General features: G+C 38.7%; 1 protein-coding gene across 2 annotated transcripts in view; it reads right to left on the bottom strand.

The window, feature by feature from the left end:
- The window catches only part of atrn (attractin), a 143,149-nt gene that overhangs the window by 40,816 nt on the left and 79,279 nt on the right, over positions 1 to 23,054 (bottom strand). For both annotated transcript variants that reach the window (XM_081603589.1, XM_081603590.1), the window contains exon 26: positions 18,226 to 18,304. In XM_081603589.1, coding sequence (XP_081459715.1) covers positions 18,226 to 18,304 — 79 coding nt within the window. The remainder of the gene's footprint in view (positions 1 to 18,225; positions 18,305 to 23,054) is intronic.

The following is a 23,054-nucleotide window of genomic DNA, read 5'->3' as shown; positions in this document are numbered from 1 at the left end:
AAATTCCTGATTTTTAAATCTCTATTCTAACCGGTGCACAAAACAAAACAACACATGCATAAGTGAATGAATTTATTAACTGTACAGCCGTGCAGTAATAAGACTAAAGACAAACCTTCCTGTGCAAAAGAAACAGAATAAAAGCAAGAAACAAAATCAAGAGGGGAATCAAAACGCAGTCTGAGGTCACATGCATGAGAATAATCCTCATCCAGAACTTTTTACTGATTTATTTTATTGTTACAGTTTGGAGTGAAATATTCCCCTCCACAATTTTTTAAACCAGAAAAGATTTTCTGTCATGTTGCAAGAATAAAAGAAACGCTAATGTTCCAGTTCCTTTGATAGAATTAGTGTTTATGCACAATAAAAAAAATAAAGTGGCATGTAATGACATCTCAGCCATAATAGCATTTTGTTGACGTTTCTTTTTATGAAAGCAGCAGATAAGTAATGCAGGTATTACACTCCTGTGTTCTATCCCCTCGCTCCCTTAACTGTTAACGGTTTGTTGCTTTGTTTTGTGTGTGTAATCTTGGCTTTCATTACGATATGTAAAAACGTGGGACGGCGAGCTCAGACTGTATTAAAGCAGCTGGGGGAGTCCTACAGACTAACTCGCTCCCTTGATTGGGTCGTTTAACACTTTTGGCAGGAAGAACAGATGAGACTGAAATTTGCAGAGCACTCCAATGACTCTGAAATGATTAGGTATTACAGAGCGTCATGGAGAAGTGCTCTGAATGGGAGGGTAACAGCTGCAACGCAAACGGGGAAAGATAGGTTTTCTCCCCTCTTTCTCTCCTGGCCGTTTGCATCCAGCCATCTGCCCTGCAGCGGACGGGTCGCCACGGCGGCAAGAGGGTCCCCCGGACAACGCTGGGGTCTGATCTAACATGGAGACACGTGTGTGTATGCGCATGTGTGTGTGTCTGGGTATTGTCATTGTGTTCCGGGTCCCTGCTTACTGTTGGAATGCCAGTCTCTCCCACTCTACTGCCCCTGCACACAGAACCATCTGCTGAAGGCCTCATTTACAGCGCTGCATGCAGATAAGCTGCTAAATGTGTGGGCCTCTGCAACAAACTACATGTGCTGAAGTGTTTTCTTTTTTTGAAGGGAGAATGACTAAAGAATGAAAATGTAGTGTTTTTTAATTGCCAGTAATGTTTACTTTGTGAATCTAACGTTTAACGACTCAATTAAAGCCGAGGAAGCTGTTTTTCTAAAAAATTAGTTTATAAAGAAATTATGCAAAGTTGCTTGCATGATATAAATCTTGCAGAACTAACAGAATTTCTCAGATTTTTTGTAAAAACACAATACAAACCTGAGGACAGAAAGAAGAAACAAACATGTTTTTTTTTTTTTAATAAGGATGCAGATGGGGGCAAAATAATATTTTACCTACCTTTCTAACTTGGTGAATTGTTTTCTACCCTCAAAAATGTTCTTACAATGCTGAGCCACTGCAATGTAGATGGAGGTGTAGATTTGGAGTATGTAACTTCTATTAAAAAAAACGTTGTTTTTTTTTGCATATTTGTTAAAACTTTCAACACATTATCCATCTCATACTATACTGTCACAACATCCTGACAGTTGTGTAAAAAACATAATTCTTATAAAAGTCACATACCCCAGTTTTAACTTGAGTAAAAATCCATGACTAAAGACGTGCAAAGCAATAAGTTTCTTCATACATCACGTATATTCTTTAGTTTTATTTGCATAACATTATGTTCTTCAATTGTTTTGCAGCACTGTTTAAGTATTCCTGGATAAACATATTTGAATTTTTTTTTGTTAAGTGCCTGCAGATTTGTGGAAAATTTGAGTATTCTGATTTTTTCCAGATAGCAATGCTACTTTGCCCTCTGGTATATGATGTTTGAAAGCAGCCAATCCAGAAACGGCACACATTTTTTCTTGTCAGTGATTGGCTGAGCCTCCAATAGGGGAGATACTGAAGACAACACATCTTAGCTTCTGCACTAGTCATAAAATGGTATCCACTTTGTGTTTTAATGCACATCAAGGTATATTTGGTGTTTGAACTAGTAATAAAATAGGCAGTTAAGTGTTTTTAGCGAGGGTCTTAACTATTCACGGACAGTTGTGCAAAAACCTTTGTCTAGTTAAGTGTTAGCGCTTATGTGCTCCACATCTTAGTGTGTGTGCTTACAAGTCAGCACCCTAAATCTGAGCTCAAGACTCTTATTTTGAAGAGTAGAAGGAAGTAGATCTTGAATTGCGACATTATGTGGCTAGAGAAAGCTAGCCAAGACTAATTGTTAGGCTGCTGCTAGCACTCTGTTACAAAAAGAGAGAAACTGTTTCTCTCGCAGCATTTTAGGAACTTTGTAGGAAAAGAAATTAAAATAAGTGACAGATGATAAACAAGCCATTTAGCCAAACTGCGACTGGCTAACTTTGAGCAGCTAACAATGCTAAAGCATACTTGCGGTTTAATGTGAATGCTAAATGTCTCAGTTTTCAATGAGTCTGTACATTTGATCAGCTCCAGTGTAAGACACCTGGCATTTCCTAATTTTGATCCACTGAACACAAACACCTTAAGTTAACAGGTGTGACAGCAGCTTTAGTTGCCTTTATCTAAAACAGATTCAATGATTGGTTTGTTGGTACTGGTGCATTGCTCTGAGGAGATTTATGAACATGGCACATACTCATGTAGCTCTAGCTTAGGAGCAGCAGGAGCAGTCAGAATTGGAGAAACTTTAGACATGGGCAGCCATAGCACAGGTCAGAGGTCACACAGTTTCATCCAACAACAAGGAAGTGAATGGACCAGGGGCAGACGAGAAAGATGGTGAAGAAAATGGGACGAGACGCGAGGGCTAGGTGACACAGTCACCTGCGAGACAAAATACAGGTGGGTCAGCGGTATGCGGCGGCCAAGGGCGTAAACACAAGGGCACAGCCGCGAGACCGCTTAACAACTTTACTGCCAGTTTTGATTCATCCTCACCTTGAGGATCAGACCACAACCCAAGGACTAAGAGGAGGTACGGCGCAATTAGACCACCACCAGTCAAACTGTTTCAGTTGGGTTTCCAATTTTCCAGTTGGATAGGCAGGGGGACATTTTCAGAACAGATATTACTTTAAACCGTCATTGTTAACAGACTATACTTTACGCTCGTGTTTGTCGCAGGGATTCAACCGGAGGTTTTTAAATTTTGACCTTCTGAAAATCTAAATGAAAGTTGGAAAACAAATGTTCCATTTGTATAAATGTTGCAAGACGATTCTGACAAGAACTAGAACTTCTGTATTTATCATCTATACATTTTATATATTTATATGTAATATTAAGGGGTTAAGTAAAAATACTTAAGACCTTAACTGTCACCCTCAAAACGCTCACATGTTATCCAATAGGTCTGTGAGAACACCGGTGACTTCATGGCAAATAAAGGGTTTAAAGAAGTTTTGTATTAAAATAAATACTGAATATACAAGAAAAAAAACACACAACTTGTCAATACAATACAAACATCTAACAAAACTAATGGTGTGATAGCCAGAATTTACAAACATTGGTAACACTTTATTTGAAGGGTTGTGCGCAAGACTGACATGCCACCGTCGTAAACATGACATTTCATATTCTCCTTATGAATATGAAGGATAATTTATGAATGTTTATGACTGTTGTCATGAAGTGTCATTCGGTAAATAATGAAACTTAGTGCAAAGCTGCACTAAAACTTGCATTAAAAGTTCATTAAAAAATGGCCAACATTTCATTATTCAGCAAATAATGAAAGTTTAAATGCAAAGTTGTACTAAAACTTGCATTAACAGACTACTATAACTACTATCACTGTAACACATTTTGGTAACACTTTATTTGAAGGGGGGGTGAATAAGACTGTCATGACACTGTCATAAACATGACATAACTCCTGTCATGAACATGAATAAGCCTTCATGAATATTTCTGACTGTTCTCATAAAGCGTCATTCGGTAAATTATGACACTTTTAATACAAAGTTGACATTATTCAAAATGTCTTTGTTATGACAACTTGACATTAACCAAGAAATCATTACTGATATAAATCTGTTATAAAAGTATTTCTGATTGTACTTTAAAAATTAGATAACTTTATGTTATTAAAGGTAAAGTTTAAACAGTAATGATTTACTGGCATTAACAAGTCTACGTAAAGTTGCCCAATTCAAAAGCCTCCTCCTAATGTTTACAGAGACGATTAAACGAAGGAAAATAAAAAAAAAGAGGAAACCAGAGGTGCTCAAAACCAGCGAGTGACAGTTCTTACGTCAGAGAGCGCCACTATTTCACTGCAGCCTGTCTTGTTAGGGTCTCAGATCTTCCCTCTGATCTGCTTCCATTCTTCAGAAACTTTTATGTGCGGACCTTCCTTCACACAATCATCAAAGGGAGAAGTGAAATGGGGGCCTGTGTTCCTGGCAGGGGGAATGTGCTCATGTTCAAAGGGAGGATTTTTTTTTTTTTCCACCAGAGATGACTTCTTCTTCTGCATGTCACTTTATTACCACCTTATACCTTTAACCATAAAACATTTGATTAGTTTGGGAGGGGGGAATAAAAACATAAAAGAAAAGGTCGGTTTACACATCACAGCTCATTAAACAACTTTCCACCTATTTTATGGCATAATAGGTGACATCCTTTAAAAAGGTGGCTGAGCCACGATACTGTGGCTGTCATTCATATTTATGGCCCGGTGAAGGCAGCGAGGAGGGAGGTGTTTGTAAGGAGAAAGGGGGGATGAAGAGGGCAGCTTAATGGGGTAATAAATAAATGAAGGTATCAAAGGACATCCCTGCAGTTCCCTGCCTTTCCCTGGCCGCTAATGGAAAGAATCTACAATACGGTGCATCATGTACGGCATGGCAACAAACGTCAGGGGCATTGTACGGATCTGTATTTGTGCAGATACCTTGGGGTGCAAAACAGGCCCGCGCATGTCAAGTTAGAGGAGATTTATAGGCGCTTTAGAAGCAACTATTGATGTTGGATACGTTCACACTCCTTCAAGAGGATGTTTCGGAGGAAAATATGACATCCTCATAGGAATACAGCGCCTTGGAAAAATATTCGTACTCCCTTCACTTTTTTTTTTTTTGTTACATTGCAATCACATCATCAAAGCCAGGGAAGATGGTCAGATTGGAGAGAAGTATGGGATGGAGGTAAATGTAGGAGAATCCTAAAAAGAAGATCCGTTGGATGTTGTAAAAAACTTAAAACTGGAGAAGAGATTTACCTTCCAGCAGAACAAGCTTACATATTAGTGATGTTGCAAAAAAAAAAAAAAAAGATTCTCATTTGCGACAATTCAGTCAATTTAAAAATGCCACAAAATTGCTGAAAAAATAAAGTAAAAACAAATCCAACATCGGCCGTTCTCCATTTTGTAACTGAAAGCTGAACGTCAACACGCAGACAGTTCTGGAAGGTACGCATGCGCAGCAAGTACCAAAACAAAGGAAATTACAAAAATGAAAGACTCAACCGGTCCTTTCTTTATCGGCGGCCAACATTTGGATTCATTTTGTTTCTTTGCTGAACGACCGGGAAGCATGAGCTCAACGTGAGCTTCACCGTGTGCTACTTTAACTGAGTCTACCTCATAAACAAATTTAAAGTTGTAACATGACAAAACGTGAGAAAGATCCAACACCGTTTCATTTATAGAAACTCCCCTTCAACAGTCAGACGTGTCTCATCTATTACAGGTAAAGTGCTAAAATGTTACCCATTCAGTCACATTCTGGCCTGAAATCTCGGTAATCAAGAATGAAGACGGTCTGCCCCTGAGGCAAAGGAAGCTGGTCCATTGTTACAGTATTTTGCATCATGATGCATTGCTCCCCTTCTCCCCTTCACAAGCCACTTCTGTTAGATCTCCGCTTTAATTAGGAAGCTTACAGGCCTCCGTAAGCTGTGCCTGAAACCTGTCTGTGTTCTGACCGCTGCTGGCCGCCGATAAGAGAATACGACATTTCTCGTTTTATCACTTAGTTTCTCCTCGTGGCAGACTCGTCGGGGTAAGAGGAAATACAACATTTAAAAGAAGAGAGGGCAGAAAGGTGAACGCCACCCATGCTGACCAACAACGCTGCGGCAGGAATAAGGAGCTTCCACCGCCGAGCGGGCAGTTCAGGCTGCGCCGCCGCTCATCTCTGACTGAAGGGTCCGGCGTCTTCGGCGACATTAAACGGCTGCTGCAGCTTGGCCGGTCTAATGCCATCTGGCAGCCGCTGTCTCCTTCAAAGGAGCTGTCATGTCTCAAAGGGAGGCTTTGATTAGGGCTCAGACAGTACAGAGGCACACACACAAACACAGAGAAACGGATGTATGGCAAACATGGCGGGAAAGAATACCCCGAAGCTAATAGGTGGGTTATGGATTGTTAATTTAGTAAAAAAAAAAAAAAATCCACTTTTTGGGTTACCCTTTGTTTATACAGAAAATACAGGATGTATTGATGAAATCCTAAACATGAGATATTTACATGAAACCTGCGTAATGGTACGTAAACACCAAAAGCGTTTTGAGCATCAGGCGCGTCTGGTTCACATTCAGTCTATGTGGAGTCGCGTCGAAGGCCGTGGCACATTTTGAGTGTCTAGCGCAGCGAGATTTAAACTGTTTCTAGCGTTTTAAGCGTTTGATGCGTCAAGAGCGTCCAACGGAAAACGGCCAAAGCTGATGCGTCTGATACATTCCTTATTATTTATTTTACGTTGGCTGTTCTACTCCTAATGGCACTGACTGAACAAATCAAAGTTGTTTTTACATGCTTGACCAAGATTATCAAGTTATTGGTGAAGATGTGCAGAGTTGGCAAATAAGTCAGCAAGTCAGACGGTGTATGTCTGTGTTTAAAAATCTTAACATTTTAAGTCAGTTCAGTGCTGTTTCTGTATCGGATCGGTATCGGCCGGTACTAAACCTCACATCGATATCGGAAGTGAAAAAAGTAGATCAGTGCGTCCTTACCGAACGTCTTCTGTTGTCTCGGTTTCATGATGTCTAAATGACAAGAGAAACATTACAAAATATTTAAATAGCTACGTGTGTTTGTAAGAACTTATTCCCGTTTGTTGCTATGCAGGGCTTTTTTTTTAAGTTCCAAAAATATCTATGAGATGGACAATGGAACTGAATATGAGCTTTTATAGAAGATAAATATTTGGATTTAAAGTTTTAATCATTCAATTGCCATCCTTTATTATGCAGCATTAATGTTTTAGTGGTTTCTAGGCATATCCAGCCTGAAAAGCCCAAAGCAGTTCACAGTCAGCCGTGGAAAATAGCTGAAATGGAACCAAAATGGTCATAATAAATCCAATATTCAACTTTCTTTTATAAACTTGAATAATTTCACCAATAAAAACTTAATTATATCACTTTTTTAAAATTAGCATCCATGGGGATAACTAACAATATGTTCAATTCCTAAGCCTCTCTTTAAGAGCTTACTTTTGCTTTTTACGACAGCAACTTTCGGATTTTCTAGAAAAAAAAACAAAACAAAAACCTGTCACAGAACAATGAGCTTGGACTCATTTTACAAAATTAAAAAGCAACCAGTGAGAACAAGTCTCAGGGCCAAAACCCCTAAACTCCCGCGACTCTGCAATAACCGCACAATATGAAATCACCTCGGTTTCCCACGGCACAGGGCCTTAAGTGGGATGAATAAGGGCATAAATAGATGCAAATGTGTGTCACTGTAAGTCTGATGCAAGTAATGCGCAACTTGGAGGAATCGAGGATGAATGCGAGACCAGCGCCAGAAGGGACGGCGCTGGAGAGATCAGAACAAACTTGGGAGGCAAAAGGCTTCGACTAAGACACTTGACCTCAAACAGAGGATTTTATTCGCTGAATGTGGATTTTTCGTTGTTCCAACAGTGGTTTCCACACGGTGTCATCAGTAGCAGTTTGGAAACAAAGGCGCCGACCAAAACCCGCAAATCAAATCAAAGTGGCTCTTCAGGCTAATTCCAGGGCTGGGAGTGAGGAGAGGATTTTCAAAGCTAAATGAAATAGGGTAAAGTTTACAATTTGCTTTAAAATGTGCTGTAAAGATAGATATAAATTCCACCTTTAAATGTTATTTTTGTTCAAAATGTCAATAAAAGTGCTGCACGTATCTGAACAGACGTCGGCTATTAGTTGTAGTTAGTTCAATCATATACAACAGTGTTTCTCAACCTTTTTTGGGCCAGCGCCCCCCTAGCCCTCACCGCCCCCCCACCAAAGAATTTGCAGGCTACTTTGCACTGACCATTATTTTATCATTAATAGTACTATCACTATTGTAGATGTTTTGATTTTTATGCTTCTTTCTGTATTTATCATCAAAAATAATTTCCCAGAGAAAAAAAAAGTCATGGGAATAGAAATTATTTTCACAGGCGTCTATGAAAAATGCAATAAACATTCAACTTAAAATTGGTAGGCCTAACAGCAGCCAGTCAGAGTGGAAAAATTATTATTATGTGCCATTTTCTAGTTGTTAAATCTTGCACAAAATGACCTGATAAAAGATGTACAACATGCCAGTTTAAACTTTGAACTATTTGCAAAACGACTGAGCTCTGCAACATTAAAACATGGATAGAACTGTAACTACATTAATCATAGCTCTTCTTCTCTTCAGTGTTTGTCGGTTTCTGGTGGTGCAGCTCTGTGCTGCCTTCAGGAGAATGGGACATCAGAGTATCATCCATAAAACTTCACCCACATGGCATTTATTGTGCAAACCAGAGCTTTCAGTGGAAAAACTAAAGTTCCAGATCCTTTTAATGCCATACAAATATGAGACAGAAACATGGATTGTATCTTTATATAGACCTGCCTATTGATTTATAGATTTATAGTTTTACTGGACAGAAATTACATAGAACAAATCTGGTTCTTAATCAAATCCTAATGAGTCAAATTGAAAGTGTCATGGAGTCATCAGCCTCATGACATTAACACTGACATGAAAAATAATATTGAAGAAATAAATATATCAAATTTAATTAAAAACATAAATAAGTGATAAGTTATTTACTGTTATGGTCTGTAAGATATATTTATTCTCATTACTAGATATGGTCTCAACAAACACATGACATTTCAACATTATTTTACCTTTTATCTGGAAATAGTGTAATAATAATAATTAGTAATAATAGTAATAATTCTTGCCATACAGTCCTCCGTATTAATTATTGCTCGAAAGGTCTTGCCATACCAGTTTATTCCTCTGTATTTACTTTAGTTTCTTAGTTTATTCTTGCATTTTGTTCTTCATTAATTTCCATTTAGTTTCCTTTGATTACTATTATCCTCTCTTGGTTTATCACTATGTCCACTTTAGTTTCTTTCCTGTTGCTAGATTTTATCCTTTATTGACCACCCATGGAGGGATTTCTTGATTTCTTTATTTAAATGGGTTCATTTTTCAGAGGGATACACAGTGAGGGTGTTGTGATTTTAGCTATCAGGAGAACGGAGCTGCGCCAAGAAGCTAACAGAAGCTAACAAACACTGAATAGAAGAAGAGCTGCCATAGATACAGTTGCAGCCAAGCATGATTTAATGTTACATAATACAGTTTTACCAAGTTGTTCAAAGTCTAAACTGGAATTGTTGTGCATATAAGGTGTAAAGTTTACCTTCGACCAAACACCCCCCAAAAGCCCCCCTTTTGTAAAAATGTCTGCCAGCGCCCCCTGGCATTCTCTGAACGCCCCCTGGTGGGCAGTACCGCCCACGTTGAGAACCGCTAATGTACAAGTTAAAAACAAAATTTATGATTACTTTAAAGGGGCAGTATTATGTGTTTTCCAAGCACACAGCACAATTTTATAGCACAATCACGTAACTATGCTAACTTCAGTTATAAAAATTCTGTATATGTTAAATATGACTTTAAAGAAATTTGACTTCATAATTTAATGCCTTGAAATTGGGCCTCTGTCTCTTTAAAAACTGCTGCTCTTGCTGAAGCTCTGCCTTCAGGACGTCATCACAATATGGCTCCTCTATTAAGCCTCCAACAACGTTTTTTACTGAGATGTAGCTCAAATGATGAACTGAGCAAATGCACAGTTCCACCAGGTGTTTGCCAATTGCTGCTGGCTATTCTGAAGAAGCTGAGTGGGGGCGTGACGAGGGAGGAGCTGCTCAGTGAGGGAGAAGCTTGGAAACAGCATTTTTTTTTGGATTAGCTTCGTCCTCCAAGGCGGAGCTTGGTCGACCCAGGCATTTTGCCCAGCTGTTGCCATGGGAGATTAAAGGATTTCTCAAACATGCACGAATTAATCAAGTCAGCACTCCAGGAGGGAACAACATTATAACATGACGTAAAGCCCCCAAAAAGTCAATTTTACGCAATACTGCACCTTTAACGGTGGACGCTCCTTGTTTAAATACATTACCGTCTAGCTATAAAATAGAGCAATTGGTTGTAATGAATTGTTACAACAACAAGGTGGCAGTAATACACCAACTTGTTCCCTAAGAAGAAGAAAAATGATATGATTCGAACTCTGACCCCAATTGTTCATCACAAAGAGAAATCTGCAGCTTTTAAGAACTTCAACGTTCCAACCACTTGCTCTATCGACAATACCACTACAGCGACGTATATGCCATTTTAGACCTCATGGTTTCCATGACAACAGCATTTTTTTTTTCTGATAAAAGACCTTCGAAGAGTTTTTTTTCCCCACTGAACAACTAAACTGGCGCTAGTACATTACAACGATCAATTAATGCCATTCTACCACAAACAACCGATCAAAATGTTGAGAGCGCCTCGTTAAAAACTCCCAGAGTTTAAAGCAGGATTAATAAATCAAGATTAGCCGGTCAGGATGGCGATGCATTCAAAAATTTTTTGCTCAAAACGACATTCATTAATTACGATAGTGCAATTAAGGCATCTGCCTGCATGGGCACAGAGATAAATAATCCAATTTGTGCAGCTAAACCATCTCCATGAAAAGTACCGGTTAAAAGTGATAAGAGAAACCTTTGATGGATGAGATATTTATAATAGCACAAAGCCATGGCACATACAGTAGCTGGGTCTAAATATGGGAAGGTTTTATAGCTTTAATACTTATAGAACATGGCAAGAAATGACTCTAGCCTCCAGCGCAAGTTAAACCCTGCGACCACCGTGATGGAAAAACACACCAAAAGAGATCTGAGGTGTCACACAAATCAAAGTGAATTTCAGAACACTGTGCATCTCTGAATACAATACATCCTTCATGGATCTAAAGGGTAAGAAGAAGTACAGAATTACGTCCTGGTGTGCATCAAGGAACTCATAGTAGACAGAAATGTGATTTCTAGACAGACGGCCAAAAAAAGTGATCCCATGCTTGGTTCTGGCATGAAATTCTACTTTGGTGAGGACACTGGCAATCATAGAAACTTTCACTATGCCTCAGCTGTAGCAGTATTAAGGCCAATCCACTGGGATGTTGGAAAATGGATCAACCCAAGTATCCATCACCAGCTACATCGAAAAATCCATCAACGGTGATCATGAAGTAGAGAATATGTGTTTTTTAATAATTTATTTCACAATAGTACATGAAACATAGGAGGCAAATATGTGAACAAGAGCAAATGAACTGTAAGGCAGCAGAACAGTATCTGCTTCCCTTGCCTGCAGATGTAGGTCAATCACAAAGCTCGGAAAAAGGCCGTAAAATTTTATGACCAAACATTGCTCTTTTTTATGCACAGAAAAAAACCATATTCTTTCTTCACTGCCGTAAGTGGGTGTAGAGCGAGGCGGATGTCTGATGCCAAAAAAATACTTCAGGTGTCCAAGTCCCAATTCGACCAGACATCTGTGACAGAGGGTCTTGTTATGCAACTAATTTTTTTTTTTTTAATTGCAAATGTAACTGTGCCACCTGTTGTGTCACAGTTACATTTGCAATTCTGATTGGAGGAAGTGACTACATTAATTAACTGCCTTGTTTTCTGCTCAGGATTCTTCAGATAAAATACCCACTTCATGGAGGAGACATACGAGTCGGGGCACAAACCGAATGTGATGCAAACACCTTTGTGCAGACTTAATGATCTTCATTTGCCCATGGTGTAATGCTATTTTGCCTTGGAAATAATAATAACGTTGCAACATTTTATTCAAAGATACTGAACGTTGGTGAGAAAAAAAAGCCAGATTTTTTCTTTTTTGTTCTGAATGCTGAATTTGAATCCAGAGTTGCAATATTTGATACCGGTCTTGGACTCCATCTTCTCTCACTCTTGGACATTGAGGATTTTATTTCAAGACCACAACTGTGGAAATATTACCAAATAGGCAGATTTTTTTTTTCAAATGCATCTGTTAACACCCTTGCTTTGACAGGATGCAGAACGTACTGATTCAAATCCAATCTATAATGTGACTCATTGCTAATTATGTGTTTTTGTCAACACTGTCAACCATACCCACTCCCTTCACTCGCACTCCAAGCAAGTGAGTGGTGGTTTTCTGGGATTAGCGCTTCAGAAATACATCAGCATAAATTATAAAGGATATATTTGCTAAACAACATCCAGAAGGAAGCATAAAGGTTTTCAGAGATGCTGGGGACTATTTCAAACTTTTGTTGTCATTTAGAAATGAATCACAAAGAAAGATGAGCTATGTTTAAGTTACATCAGCAAAGCTAGCTAGCTAATGTTAGCAATCTGCCTCTGTGCTAAAATTTTTCACAAAAGACATTTAGTCAGTATTATGTTAATTTAGATACCTGTATACAGCATGTTCTGTACATTTTAGGGCACTAGTTTCCATTTCTTGTCAGTCATTTGCCACCTAGTTTGGTGAACAAGTTAACGTCACCTAATATTAGCATAGGGCGCTAGTTTTGGTCTCTACTTGGTGGTCTTGACTACAATAATAATTGAATTCAAAAGTTGTCTAAACAAATTGTGTTTTCTTTTTTAAGCTGAATAGTACAGGCCCAAACCCAAAGTAAACCCAAGTTGTTAGATTTCCCTGCTTTTCTTTTTAGACCATAATTTGCGTAAGCTGCTGCAGTTTTTAGCTTTTGTTGAACATCTTCCAGTTTCATTGTAATGCTTGTTGTGACAGTGCAGTAAAGTGCAAATTATCTGTGATGTGTGATTGATAGGAGCGCAGCAGGGAGGCTGCGCGTGCATTTATTGCGCTGCCCTTGTCAAGAGTCTGATGAAATTCTGTACCTTACCTTCTTTCTGTCCTCAACAGGTTAAACCATCTACTCCTTTAATGAGACTACAATAAGTAGATTAACACAACTTTATTTTGTGATTTTTTTTTCTCTGCAGGCTTATGAAGCAAGCCACACAAGCATGAGCCCGACAATAAGCACATTATTTTGGTCTGAATTTTGGGTGAGGTTTGGCTCGGGCTCGATCCATAAATATAAACTCTAGGTTACAGCATAGGGTAGAAAAATGTTCTGACGTGACTTTTGCTTGATCAATTTTTCTACATGAGAGAAACTGAATTTTTTATAGGCTTTTGTGGACTTTTTAGAAATATATTCTGTCTTATCTGAGACAGAAACTTCTCTGATCTCATTTTTCCCTGATAGTGCTTGATAACTCATTCAGATGATTATCTCAATTTAGCCAAACAAAAGAAGGACCTTTCAATGAGCATCATCCTTCATTGGGGATGGAAGCCCACCTCGCACTTGTGAAGAAAATGATCCACGTCCACAGAAAAATGGTCATTGGCTCTTCCACCTTTAAATCATTTTCCCTCAAACTCAGCTTGGAAGTTTTAGAGTAATCATGTTGACAGGCAAACAAATAACACAGTGAAGGACAGTGATTTTATCCCACCTGACAACAGCTTGGTATAAAGTTTACATGGTATAAAAGATAACTGGTGACTTCTTTGTTCTTCCATTATGTAGTTGAATACTTCAAAACACACTTTTTCAATCAGTAGTACAATAAACGCCAATGAAACTCAACCAATCTGTTGGGGGAGTGGAGAGTGTTTATTTGGACCTCTCCTGCCTTTAACAACCAATTCCCTTAAAGTTCCAGAGCCAATTTTGAGTAAAGGTTAGGGCAGCGGAGGGCCCAGTTGGACAACAGCAGGTTTGTGATGGAGTGAGTGTGGAGTGGGTGCGGGGTGGATGTTGCGAGACCTCCAGAGGTGAGGGTGATGACAGCAGTTTGGGGCACGGTGACAGCTGAAGGGCACTTCAACGGGCATGACTTGTGTACCTGCAGAAACTGACACACACACGCACACACGCATACACACACACTCCCCACATCCCTGTAGTCCCGACAACACTCCCCACGCACACACAGTCTACCTCCAGGGAAGTCATTCAAAAGGCAGTAATGGCGCTAATGAGAATCTGCTATGACTCTACATGCTGCCATCGTTTAAGGGATTCTTCACCAATGCTAATAATCTGACATTTTAAGGTTTCCACGTCACTTTGGATTAGCTTAGCCAGCAAAGTTTGTCAGACTGGCTGACAGGCCAAGAAAAAAACTCATTTGTTAACACTCAACTATTCAGATTGGAGCCTTTTGAGCATTGCAGTCCAAGAAGCAAATGTTTAACAGCTCAGTTGAAGTGAGAAACTAAGTGAGAGGTTTGAGGGTTTCCAAGGAACCGGATGTAGAGTGGCGTTTGCTTTCCTACGCAATTCAGCTTGATTCTCATCTCCTTCCAGTGCTCAGTCTGGGATTTTTATCATTGAGTTTGATTACTCAAATGAATAAAGGTTTTTAGTTTTTGCGCTGCTTTAGAATTATGGTTGTAGTCAGACAGTGGCATTATTGTTTTGTTTTTTTTGTGTTTACCGCAAACTGAGCCTAGCATAGCAGCTTTACATGAATGTCCTACACTCTGTATTTAGAGCCTCTTACAAGACTGATGGTGTTGTGGCTTGTTCTGTGTGTTTCAGTGTGACAAAATTTATTGAAATTGTCCTGTGCAGATGTGTCTTATTTTTTAAATGTGTAGTTTTAAATCTAAAAAAAACATAGGATATTATGGAAAGAAGAAAAGTAAAACGGCAAAAATTTCAGTTATCAAATGTGCAAAACTGGCAGCAAAAGCTGTCTACTCAAGATAGGTGAATACAAACATTTACCATGATTTTATTTGTAATAGAATAAAATAAAACCTATTATTTTTCTTGGTTGTTCCATCATAAAATTTCAACTAAAGATGCTTTAATGTGATGCACAGCAAAAAACACAAAACCCCACAAAGTGTTTATGATCTAGTTTCAAGTACAAATATCTTAGTGCACTGGAAGACAAAACTAACTTACAAGTAATAAAAAAGTACTACTTTCACTGGCAGATTATTTAATTTGTAATGACATTTTTCCTCCATATTGTAAATGAAATAATCTTAATCTTTCATCAATATTAAGGAATTATTGACTTATAACAAGCTCCTATATCTTGCTGAAAATTCACTTATAAGTTAGTTTTGTCTTATTTTAAGTGCACAAGAAACTAGACCCAAAATACTTTGTAAATTGTTGTGTTTTGCAGTGAACAATGTGAATGGGTTTCATGTCACTGCAAAGGCGAACGGGTAGTGAGCGATCCAACATACTGCAACTGTGAATCTGCAATATGTTGTGCTGTGAGCCAAGATAGTAGTCATTGTTCCCATCTGTCAAGAGATCACACTGATCAAAACAATTGAATGCATCTTTACACAAAGTCAAAAAAAAAAACTTCAAATCTGCAGTGCAGCAAAAACTTCACAGGTAATCTTCACTGAGCCAGGTGAATTGGACCAATGTCTAGAAATTCATAATTTCACTTTCGAGTCCATTGGCTAAATATAGCTTTTTCTCTGCCACATACAATTCTTCAAAATGCTTGAAATGCTTAGAAGCCTCATACACCAACACTGTTATTGGAGCTTTTAGACAAGATTTTAACCCTCAGGTCAAAAATGTTGCAGTTATTCTGGAAAGACATAATATGTCTGCTGGACAAAATCATTTTCAATGACCGCCGCAGCATTTAATGCCTTGAGATTGGTAGTGAAAACATCCAGGTCAACTTAACAAGCATTTCATTAACATTTCTAAGCACTGAGAAATTTTCCGCTCTGAAATTCATAAAATCCCCAAAAAGCTCAAGGATAAAGGTGATTGCTTCAAAATCGTGTTTGAAAGATACAACAACTATTTGTTTTAGTTATGAATCCCAAAGAGCAATAAAAAGAGCATAAGATACAAAACAAAATGCCTCATTTAAATGTTTTCTCTCATTAAAACAAACGAAAGAAATGTAACGTCTGCTCATTGTTGCGACAACCTTTGCATGCTAAACAAGTCGCATTTGGTCTTAACTTGCTAAAGTGCAGAAAAGGAAACTGTTGCAATAATGAAGCTTGCTGGAATAATAAAAACATCCATTTGGCTTTCCTTCACCTGCCTGACAGTAAAATGGCTTTATTTTGATTTTAAAAACAAAGAAACATTTCTGCTGCAGAAATTAAACATCATCTCATCTTAGACCGTAAGCGATGTTCAGGCAATCTCTTGATGCTTAAGAAAAAGACAGAAAGACTGTCATCAGATCAAATGCCCCATTTTCATTCTGGGGGGCTTAGATAAGAAAAATGATATGCCAACTTCCTGAACTACCCTAGTTTCCATGCAGCTAATGTGACTCACTAACATGTCATTCTTCCTGTATCAATGCATTAATCTTATTTTTTGTCATATATGTTTTTCAATAATTTTTCAGCATGAAAAAAAGGTTGAAATTATTATTTTTTTAAATGTACCGTCAAAGAGTTTCACACATCTTCAGACAATAGACGTTAAGAGTTTTAGAACGTGGAGGCAACAAAGAAATTCAAATGACAAATGATTTTATTTTCTGATAAAGATAGCCTATCCAACCCTTTATGAAGTTAGTTCTTCACCTAGTCATTTGATGAATTAACAGAGTAACCACATGCATTTGTTTCAATGTTACACCCAGGCTTGATTACTGCTAGATTTTTCGAGGAAAAAAATAAATAAAACCACTGTGTCTGAACTTAAGGTAGGCTGAAAGACCTGGAAAAACTAAGACGTTATTAGATAACCTAGAAGCAGATTCTGTAAATGGAGAATTTGGCTAAGGTTGACAGTGGAAGAAGCAGTTAAGCCCATGGAAAAGGAGCTAAAGTGATTAACATCCATCAGTCTGGAAAACATCACAAACCCCAATGAGAGCCAATTTCCACAAAAGGGAGAAATCATGAAACAGTAGTGAACTTTCCCAGAAGTTGCCAGCCTTTCAAAATTGCCCCAATAGCTCACTGGCAACTTATCCATGAGGTCAAAAAACAACACAAAACAACTTTTGAAACACTGCAGAGACCGGGCAAAGGAGAGGTACAGGTTAAAATCTGAAAACCATTGCTGACCAAAATGAGCCCCAAGGTATGTCAAAAGTGAGAATGCTCAAAACAAACACACTACCACCACTATGTTTAGACTGTCAGTATGACGCCGTCTGTAATGCTGGGCAACTATGTGGGCAATAAATAGCCTTAGTTAAATCCTAATTAAGGGGCTATGGTGTGACTTTACGCAGTCCGTTCAGGGTTGAAAGAAAACAGTTCAGAAAGAAGAGCAGGTTAGAGATGGCACCTACTCAGCACTATACAGTTGTAAGGGTTTTCCAATGGTAATGATGATGTGGTACCATATTACTCTACTGGGGTTCCAACCATGTGATGTCAGAAGATTGTCATTTACTGATTGGCTGTTTGTGTCAAAAGAGTGATTGCCTTGCAACAATTTGACCCGCCATTTTGTAAAAACTCATAACAGTGACAGAGTTGTTTTGAGTGGCTTCTGCACACATCCATCAACACCAGCATGAACACAAGATAACAGCTTCTGAATAGCAATCCACTGTAGTGATCACAATGCATGACAGGGCTAATATGTAATTATCCATGGTAATAGAGACTTGTTCAAAAGTTGCTCTAGAGTTTGATATCAGTACCAGAGCTTAATCTTCTTACACTGATCAGACAAATCCAGCTTAACCTAAATTTCACAGCATCAAACATAAATAGAACTACAAATGTATTGCGATGGTTGTTCTCCTCCCCCCCCCCCCAAACAGGCAGAAGGAGGAAATCTGTATTTCCTTAAAAAAAGATTCGGACTTACTTCTCGTCGTCGTGACGCCCAGCAGCTCTGTTTGATTTTCCACACCACGGCAGCCACCAGCAGCAGCGACAGGAAGCAGCTGTGGAAAGGTGGGGAGATGAATAGATGAGCAGGAAATTCGGAGACGGGACAAAAACTGGGAGGCTGAGGAGTTATTTTGTGTCGTCTACACGTTTACGGAGCAGCATGCGAATTCTGTTCTTAAAAAGCAATCGGCTGAAGTTAGGCCTGCAGCTAACCACTTCATCCATCTCCAATGAAGAAAATCATAACCAGAAAAATGTTTTACAATACTGTAAATCAGCTCAATCATACCGCTGTGAAATTAGGAGAAGTTTCTCTAAGAGGCTTTTTATGACAATCCTAACACTCAAAAAATGTAACCTTCATAGATTCCACCTGCTTTGTGCAGACAAAAGAAGAACTCCTGCGGGGTCGCGAATAGAAGCGTCTTCACAGGTACAGTATGTAAAACAACTGTGGATGATGTCACTGCTCCACAACATGTGGTGAAAGTGTTTAATGTCAAACAGAGGCAGCATCTGTTCAGGGCCGGTAAAAGAAGGTAGAGGAGGTAGGCAAGGCACAGTAGGGCGTTCGGTTTAAACAACTGCAGGTAAAACAGCTTTAATTGGAATGGAAATCGTTCTGTGTGCTGTTCTCATTCCTGGGTGGTTTAGAGTCGGCGTCTCCCTTTACCTGGATGTAAAGTTACAGGGCAAAAGAGCAACTATAGCATCAGTGTTCACATGACAGCAAAAAACAAAGAGTGGGCGCTGTGTGCTCACACCTACACAAACTAAAGTCCATCAAAATCCTTTTCAGTTCATACATACCGGAGCATCTGAAGTTTTTCTGTTACTCTCGACATATTGTTGGTATACAGAAATGTTAACAAAATACACAAGCTACAACAGAACGTATTTAGAAAATTTACGCTAAATTTTCTAGCATAACTTCCGATTTAGCATAAATTATCACATCATTTTTTCGATTGGTTTTTCGCTGTAACCAATCGAAAAAATTCAACCTAAGGAGGCCAGCACTATAACAGCAAAATATTTCAGAACTAAACAAATTCACACAAAAATGTCTAAATTCACACAGCAACATAAAGATAGAACCGTAAATGGTCTATTTAGAAAGTTCATCAGCAAAAAAAACAAAGTTGATTTGCGGTTTAGTTGCACCTTAAACATTTCTGCCTTATGCAATCTAAAAAAAATGTAAGCATGTCTTCAACAATCTGAGCGCAATGTTTGTCTTAGTTGCTGCAGGCTTATATTATCTGATGGGTTATTATTCAGCAATATGTCAAAAAATTCTAATGAGTCAAGCATAACTAATTTGACAGCTCAATGTTTCCAGAAGGGGATTTCAAACAAAGAAAAACAGCAGGTACAGTGATAACATTTGTCACTGTAATGAAAACGTACACCATATTGTCATTCAAATTGGCTAATATGTGTCAGAAGTGCCTCAACATGCTGTTGATATGACATTTCTATGAAAATTTAATGGTACTTTAAGTAATGATGGGTAGAATAAATTTTATCTATAGGTGCCTTTCAAGACTCAAGTTTGCTTTACATCAAGAACATCATATGAACAAAGGTTAAAGAGTGCGGTGAGGAGAGGAGATTATGTAAGTAATGGGAGCCGTAAAGAGGTTGGTGTCGATAACACCCAGACTATTGACTTATGGGTAACAGAGAACAGCAGAGATGTCAATAGTCAACAAAAATTTGACCGATTTGGAGATTGTGGATTTCGTGCCAATAAGAAGTATTTCAGTTTCATTTAAATTACGTATGAGAAGGTTATGAATCAAGACGTCAAGAAGGGGGGGAGTGGGGCGGTGATGTGGTGGGTTTGAAACAAAGAGTTGAGTGTCATCTGTGTAAGAGTGGAAATTGGTACTGTAATCTCAGAAAAGATTTTGGAGAGGAAGAAGGACGCGAGGATACAGCCCTGGGGAACACCACTGTTAATTGGGGAGAGTTGGGATTGGAAAAATGAGCTTCAATAAATATACTGACATGGTTTCAATTCCCTCCCCAACATCTGGAGCCCAGATAGCTGGTGAAGATCAGGGTTTTATACTGTGCAGTAGAGATCCCCCTCCCATGTCTGATGATTTAGATTTTCTAAGTCTTATTATTTCTGCAATTAAATCTAACAATTGACCATCAAATAAAAAAAAAAAACTCTGTCATAGGGTCATTGATGCAGGTAATGGGTTTTATATTTTTCTAACCTCAAAACAGCATTCAAAGAATGTGGTGGTGTTTCAGCTTTGATGGAATTACTATTACTTTTTTGACCTTTGAACCTCTTCAAAGGTCAAAAAATTAAACTTTCAGTAAAAAATTTAAAATTAAACTATTTCAGTAACTGGCTGATTAACTGGGAATAAAAAAGGAGGTTGAAGTTTCAAGCAAATGCACAAAAAACTCAATCCATTGGATGAATTTAAGGTAGCCACTGGACTGCTACAAAGATGTGTTGTATTAACTGGTCAAAAACAACAACAAACTTTTCTTGTTACTGGCATGTAGTAGAAAAAGGCTAATGGGTTGTGATTTTCTTCTTTTCCCTTCAGTGTTTACTGAGCTTTTCTTCTCCACTCAAATACAATACATGAACAGACTTTCCAGGCTTTCTGAGGTGTATTTAATTAGAAACTCCCACGCTGAAGCGTAACATCTTTTTACTTTCTAGTGAAGCAGACTTTTCTCCAAAGATTAACAACCCCAATATAAATGCCTCTCCAGTTTCTGATATTGAAGGTAATGCTTTAAGATCCTCGTTCATCGCACCCTCACCTGCCCTCAAACACACACACCCCCAATCAGAGTGACCATTTAAGGAGCCATCCACCGAAAATAAAAAAATAACTCGCTTTTTCTCCCTCGGCTGAAGAGAACTCTTCAAGAGATCCATCCGTTCAGTCGTCTTATTGATCTGGTTCTCTGCTCACTGCTTCAAGAGCGACATTGTGCTGATGAATGATCAACGTGAATGGAAATGAACCTCACATCAAAGATGTGCTTCTCTTCTTAACAGCGTAAGGGTGGGAGGGGGAGAAGACAGCAATCGAGAAAAATGGAGAGAGAGTAAAAATTAGGAATAATGATTGTAGAAATAACCAACAGATTCACAGCAGATGAGAGATGAAAACAGAAAATTATTGACGATGTAAAAAGACAAAGAAACAAAAGACAGATCAAAGGACAGAAACATATAGAGGCGCACACCGTAAGGATGACACAAACAGAGACAGACCAGGTCGCGCACCTCATTAAATCTCAAGCTCCACAAAGAAAACAAGCCTAGTTTGCGGCGCCTCAGATCTCACCATCCCATTACGCCGACATCTCACTCTTCCACATGGAGCAGAGACGAGCAGCTATGGGCCTCCGCCGTCTCTGCACAACCACCTGTGACAATCACACCTTGCTTCTTTGATTCAAATGCACAGACATAAATCACAGAAGTGACAGCCACAGAGAGAGTTCATGGAAAAAAAAATCTGAGGTTTAAATATAATCTTTGTCTCTGTTAAGTACCACAATAAACACGCTGCCGACATTCACCCACATTCTCGTTTCGAAAACCCTGCTTTATAAGTCGGAAAACATCTTTTGACTTTAAGAATTTCGGTGCCAAAACATCAGATTATAGTGTTCAGATTTCTGTCAGTTCTGCAGAGGGTTGATCTTGCTGCTTGTAGCCCAAAGGGCAGCAACGCCCACCACTCACTGCAGAGATTTGTCTCATATGTTGCGTTTTCATGCCTTTTCTAAAGCAGTACGGAGGTAGCCTACAAGTAGATTGAAAGCACTCAAAGGTTCAGTTTGAAGAAAAATACCCACAGTGCCTAAAATAAATCCACTTCCACAAGCAAACTTCCTTAGCTGGAGTGCTAATGACTGGTGATGAATAGCCTCAGACCCTTCACAGTGACAGGTGAATGGAAAGCAAGTTCCTGCTCTTTAATGTGGCAACTACTACAACAGCAACGTTGACAGTACATGAAGGTAATGCAGCATTTGTTCCATCAATCATGTTGTAAAGCACTTCTATGTCAAGGTAGATCTGATTTGCTGTTATTATGGTTGTAGTGACCAACCAAAATAACACCAAAACGGAAACAAAATAAAACTTCGGGAACGAGAAGCGAGTCTTTAGGTTGACACTCAATGTATCTTTGTTTTAGAATCTTAATTTAAAGCAAGGAGGGAAAAAGTTCCCAACTTGATGCCTTTTTACCTCGAGTTAGGACGCAATAGCGGCATCCTAACTTGACAGAGTCAGCAAAACAAAGAGTGGGTTACAAAAGAAACCTTCATTTTATAATGTTTGTGAGGCAACATTATGAGTGAAAAAATAAGTAAAGTAACACAGGACACAACTGGTTTCAGCATGGTCAGAAAACCGTGACTGGGTAGTTGGTATCAATGCTATAGTTGGTTTCTGTTTAGCTGTTTAACTGTTTAACTAACATCGTTGCTAAGCCAATGTTAGCAAACTAGGTATTTGCTAACATTGGGGTAGGTGTTTGCTAGTTGTTGGTGGCCAGTCTAAAGTAGCTGTGAGGGAATGTCATGTGGAAGGGCTGCTGTGGAATGCTGAAGTTTGGAAACTGCAGCTCCGAGGAGGAGCTTTAGCACCATTGTGTGGTTGCTATGGGAGATTAAAGGCTTTCTCAAATATGCATGACAGAAACAAAGAAACAGGTGTGTTTTAGATGAGAAAATAACTTTACAACATAATGTAAGCTCAAAAAAAGTCAATTCTACATAATTCTGCCTATTTAAATATGCAGC

The sequence above is a fragment of the Poecilia reticulata genome, chromosome 22, assembly GCF_904066995.2.
Source record: "Poecilia reticulata chromosome 22, P_reticulata-male-v2, whole genome shotgun sequence".
Taxonomy (NCBI): Eukaryota; Metazoa; Chordata; class Actinopteri; order Cyprinodontiformes; family Poeciliidae; genus Poecilia; species Poecilia reticulata.
The sequence above is the reverse complement of the archived record's forward strand: the minus strand, read 5'-3'. Positions and strand labels throughout refer to the sequence as shown.